Source organism: Trichechus manatus, unplaced genomic scaffold (genome assembly GCF_000243295.1).
Source record: "Trichechus manatus latirostris isolate Lorelei unplaced genomic scaffold, TriManLat1.0 scaffold00240, whole genome shotgun sequence".
Classification (NCBI taxonomy): Eukaryota; Metazoa; Chordata; class Mammalia; order Sirenia; family Trichechidae; genus Trichechus; species Trichechus manatus.
The window spans coordinates 2525777-2531572 of record NW_004444176.1 but is presented as its reverse complement, the minus strand read 5'-3'; the positions used below and the strand labels follow the sequence as shown (position 1 = coordinate 2531572).

Here is a 5796-nt window from a genome sequence, read left to right as displayed (position 1 = left end):
TCGCAACAACAAAAGTTGATTCTATCACATCTTCCATCTTAACCAAAAAAACAAGCCTGTTGCCCTGGAGTCGATTCTGACTCATGGTGACCCCATGTGTTACAGAGTAGAACTGCTCCGTAGGGTTTTCTTGGCTGTAAAGCAGATTGCCAGGCCTTTCTTCCTCAGAGCCACTGGATGAGTTCGACCCATCAACCCTTATGTTAGTAGTAGAGCATAAACCGTTTGTGCCACCCAGGGACCTTACTCCCATTTTAGAGGCGAGGAAAATGAGGCAGAGAATAGTTAGTTAATATGCCCAAGTTCCTGCAGCTGGTAAGTGATGTTTGAACCCTGTTATTTGAACCCAGGTGGTCTTAAAAAAACTAACGTTGATAGGTTGTTGTTAGCTGCCATCAAGTTGGCCCCGACTCATGGCGACCCTATGCACAACAGGATTGGATCGTTGTGATCCATCGGGTTTTCACTGACTGGTTTTTTCCTAAGTAGATCATCATGCCTTTCATACGAGGTGCCTCCTTTCTGGTTAGCAGCTGTGCGCTTTAACCGCTCGCACTCCCAGGGGCTCCCAGCTCTATAAAGGGAGATTTTATTATTGGTGTGATTATGGCTGGTGGATAAACTATCCAGTTGCTTTGTTAACATCAGTGTGTAGAGTGAGGCTAGAGGAAGGCTAGAACTGAAGGAGAAAGGTGGGACATGGGACCCCAATGAATCTTATATACACAATAATTGTAACTATGAAGACACTGCTGTGACTCAAACCTTTTTGAAATTATGGTTTCAGCTGAACTGTCTATTCATCTTCAAGCCATCATGAGCTGTAAGAAGAACAGGTCACAGAAGGTCTCATTCGATGAAGAGAGTAATAGGAAGATAGATCAGTATTTCTCTCCAGTATGTTTGTACATACTATTCATGAAACATGGTATACCAGTATTAGACTTAACCATCTTGGAACTGGGTTTTACATTCTTCCTGCCAAGAAATTACCTTATTGGATATTGGAAATATTAAACAAATTAAAACCTTTCTAATTCATTTTATTCTTTTTTTTTTTTTGGTAGAAGGAGTGTTGTAGCCAATATCTTGACCATATCAAAGCAGCCTTTAATGAAAAGCTATTTGTAACACTTTCTGAACAAAAAATCAAATACAGTGTAAAATACAATGTATTAAACTACAGAGTAAAAGCAACAAAGTTAATACTATTTTGTAGCATAAAAATATATACCACTCCAAATATCATTGATCTATTCAATCATAATAGTAACTTACATTTATATAGTGCTTTACAGTTTATAAAACAATTTTTGATGTTTTTATTATCCCCAATTCATGAATAAGGAGGCAAGAGGATAAGGGGAGTTGTTGCTTAAGGCAAGAGTGGAGTGAAGGATTGGATTTAAGTTTATTGATGTTAAGTTAGGACTCTCCACTAACTGGGGTCCCTCACCAGATCGAACCATCATATCCTTTCCTGAGTCTAAAATAAATCCTCCTTCATTTTATAAAGAAGAAGGCTGAGAAGTGGTAAGGATTTAGAAATGCAAGTTAAAAGCCTTTAACTTGTTTTCTTTTCTCCTGGTTCTAGAAAACTAGAACATCCAATTATCTAGAAATTCCAAGACAAGCCTGGTTCTGTTTTTCTCTGTCTTACTCATGTCCTGGTGGTGTAGTGGTTAAGAGCTTAGCTGCTAACCAAAAAGTTCACAGTTTGAATCCACCAGCCGCTCCATGTGAACCCTATGGGGCAGTTCTACTCTGTCCTGTAGGGTCACTATGAGTTAGAATTGACTCGGTGGCAGCGGGTTTGATTTGATTTTTTACTCCTGACATAACAAACCAATAATCATATACAATCCCACTTCCCCTTTTGAAAGTCTCTATATCCAACTAAGAATCCTTTGAATAATTGGAAGCCCATCACCAGGCTCCCATTGCATGTGTGACAAGGATATTTCTGACAGCAGTAGACTTAAGGGGTGCTCTTTGAACATTTGTATTATGCCGAGTAAGTTTATATTACCTGGTGTTTATTTATCTTGGTCTGGAATATTGTTGTGAGTGCTGTCTGGTCAATTTTCAACTCATAGCGACCCCATGTGACAGAGTAGAACTGCCCCATAGGATTTCTTACGCTGTAATCTTTACAGGAGCAGATAGCCAGGTCTTTTCTTCCATGGAACCACTGGGTGGGTTCGAACCAACAGCCTTTCTATTAGCAGCCAAGCACTTAACAATTGCGCCAGCCACCAGGGCTCCTTTCTAGAATGTTGTTGTGTGCCACTGAATTGACTCAGACTCACAGCAACTCTGTAGGACAGAGTAGAACTGCCCTATGGAGTTTCCAAGGCTGTAATCTTTACAGAAGCAAATTGCCACATCTTTTTCCCGTGGAGCCACTGGTGGGTTTGAACCACCAACTTTTTGGTTAACAGCCGAGTGCTTAACCATTGCACCACCAGGGCTCCCTCCAGAATATTAGTACTAGTATTAAAAGAAGGAAAACAAGGGTTAAACAAAAGTTGACCTATTATATGCTAGTCATTGTGCTAGTCATTGTCACACATGATGTTCCATATAATCTTTACAATCCTGGCATTGTTAGGCCTATTGCCAGTAAGTGGTATTGCTGGCATACGAACCTGTATCTGTTGACACCCATACCATGATGAATATGATAGGGAGAAAATGTATCTTTTAGACACAGGAATCAGATGCTCTCAATTTTCATTGAGTTTCTGCTATTTGTTTAATCCTCCTCATTTAATTCATCCTTCTTCCCCCAACCTGATATTTAAGCTAATGCTCTATAAAAATAGGAATGAAGGATTCAAATTTACAAAATGAATATACAGTGTAATGGAGAAAACACTAGATTAAATATTGGAGTTCTTATACCCACTTCATTCAATTGTTACTATGTGACTGTAGGAAAGGTACTTATAAGAAAAAGTTTCTGTGCTTCTGTTTCTCCATCCAAAAGATACAAAACCAGAAAAACCGAACCATTGCCATGGAGTCAATTCTGACTCATAGTGACCCTATATAGAGAGACTGTATTTGCTCCTCTTCATTTCACAGGATTTAGGGATGAATTGATGTAATAAGGGAAAGAATTTAAGTTCTTTTCTGATAAATGCTAAGCGAATCAAGGTATTTATTATGAGAAATAACTATATTGTGACCACATGATTAGTTAACTAGTGATTTAGTTTAACATTTAACTAATGATTGTTTAACATTTACTGCCTGATAATAAATCATGGTAACATTCTTGCTGAATTTGGAATTTTAAGAACAAAATTTTTGGTGTAATCCATCACTATGCCTGGAAAATCTAAAATTGATATAGCTGAAAATAGTAAACAAGACCTGATGTAACACTAAAAGAGAGGTGGTAGACTTCTAAGCATCTCTGTTTTTGATGCATCTGCAAAAAAGATGTGTTTCTTCTCTCATATTTCCCAGAAAAATACTCCAGTGTGGTGGTATCAACAGTTTAGCTGACTGATGTGACAGGAAGCTCAGCTTATGTTTTGGATCCCAAGTCAGTTCTATTCACTGGCCTCTTGCGATTGGTTCTGAGTTTCCCATAGAAATTTTGTGAATTGAATACTAAAAGGAAAGCAAAAGACTAGGGTTGCATTCAGAGTTTTAAACTATTTAACTTATTTATTTTTAGGTCACTAAAAAAGAAGAGAATAATTCCAATATTCCTCAAATGAAGATGGGCTTGAGGACGGGCTCTAGAAAATGTCCAAGAGATATAACTAACACCCAGGCTCAAAGATCCCAATTGCTTCAGGAAAATCCAAAAGACCAGGCCACTCTTCCAAATAAGATAATTATCATTACCTTGGCTACAAACCACAGGGACAATGAAAACAGGAAACATAAGCTCACACATAGTGAGAGAGATAGCTTATATGTGGCACTCAACACTCTTGAGGCTTTCAAAAAAGAGAGAGAGATTCAGCAAGGCAAAGAAGTGCTGGTGCGTGGCATACAAGGAATTGAAGGGTACATAAACCTTGGAATGCCCCTCAGCTGTATTCCTGAAATGTCTCACCTGGTAATTACATTTGTCCCAGGTAGAAGTAAACAAGGTAACCAGGTACTTTGTCGGCATGACGAAACAATTTCTACTGACGTTGTCAAATTTTATATTTATGCAATTGGGAAGGGGAAAAAAAAGATTGTTAAGCACAACAGACTTCACAAAAAGGGTTCAAACTCTGTATCTATGCTTTCAAAGGAGAAACCATCAAGGACGCACTATGAAAGGATGGCAGGTTTCTTTCCTTTCTGGAGAATGATGATTGGAAACTTATTGAGAACTTGGACACTATTGTAGAAAGCACACAGCTAGTTGATGACTTCGAGGGCAAGCTCTTTGAGGTTGAAATTGAGAAAAGAACAAGCCACAGGGCAGCAACCTCTCAGAATTCTGAGTCAAAGCAAAGACACACCAATGTGTCGAGAACACACATTGTGGACCAGTATCCCAGTTTAGAAAGACAAAGTGAAAAAATCGGAAAAGACTTCCAGGAAGAAATGAAAGAAGGAAGGAAGGAAAAGTCATTGTTTAATCTTCATAAAGAAAACTTTGGGAAACTAGTCAGCAACTCTACCACGATGAAAGAACACAAAGATTTTTCTCATTTTGGTCAATCAGTTGGGTACATATACTGGGACAACAATGGAAACAAAGGTAGTGCCACCTGCTTTGTTTTTAGAGGATTGTTCGTTTTAACTTGTCGGCATGTAATAAACCTCATTGTAGGAGAAGTAGAGTCAAGTAAGTGGGCAGACATAATTAGTCAATGTGCAGGGGTGACATTTGCTTATGAAGAGCCCACAGAGCAAGAAAAGAACGGCTTTTTCTTTGAATCTTTGGTTTGAGGTGTCTGATGTCACTGTTGATTATGCTGTTCTAGAACTGAGGGAAAATGGACAACCAGTGCCTTTGGGACTATATGATGGAATTTCTCCTGTGCCACTTAATGGGTTGTTACATATTATTGGCCATCCAGATGGAAAGGTAAAGTCTACTGATACTTGTCTTGTGATCCCTCTGGGTCAGCGAGAAGAAAAACACCAGGAACATCTCCAAGCTAGAAAAGCAGAGGGTTACAATATGCGGTATGTCCATATGCGCACTGAGAAAAGTTTCAAGAAAATAGTTGACAACCCTGATGTGATTACCTAGGACACCACTTTTTACTTTGGGTCTTTTGGTTCCCCAGTGTTTGATTCAAAATTTTCATTAGTGGCCATACATACTGCTGGCTTCACTTATGAGTACCAAAATGGGTTTTCCAGTCTCATTGAGTTTGGTACTACTATGGTAGCTATCCTCCATGATATTAAACAAAAACATGGAATGTGGTATAAGGCAGTATGTATAGATCAGCAGGATGTAGAAATGGTGGGTGATGAGGATTGAGGACTGGTGAGAACTCAGTCTATTCACTAGCTTTAAGGAGTTGCCTATGGAGTTGTTATTCCATAGTTAATGATGATGGCTTTCTAAATCCAAAATGGTTAATCTTATCAAAAATAATAGTAAGTAGTATTATTGACCACTTTCTACGTGCCAGACATTTTTGTAAGCATATGAAGAAATCCTCAAAACTACGAGGTATCCCTATTTTAAAGTCAAACAATGTGAAGGATGATAAACCAAAACCCATTGCTGTTGAGTCGATTCCGACTCATGGCAATCCCATGTGCTACGGGACAAAACTGCTCCATAGGGTTTTCTTGGCTGTGATACTTAAGAAGATTTCT

The 5796-nt window shown here is 38.7% G+C and overlaps 1 protein-coding gene across 1 annotated transcript; it reads left to right on the top strand.

Moving 5' to 3' along the window:
- Window positions 1-816: 816 nt before the first annotated feature.
- Window positions 817-5452, top strand: FAM111A (FAM111 trypsin like peptidase A). Its single transcript, XM_004389298.2, is given in 4 exon segments — window positions 817-897; window positions 3689-4232; window positions 4235-4899; window positions 4901-5452. Coding segments are annotated over 4 exon segments (1842 nt in total).
- The last annotated feature ends 344 nt before the right edge of the window (window positions 5453-5796 follow it).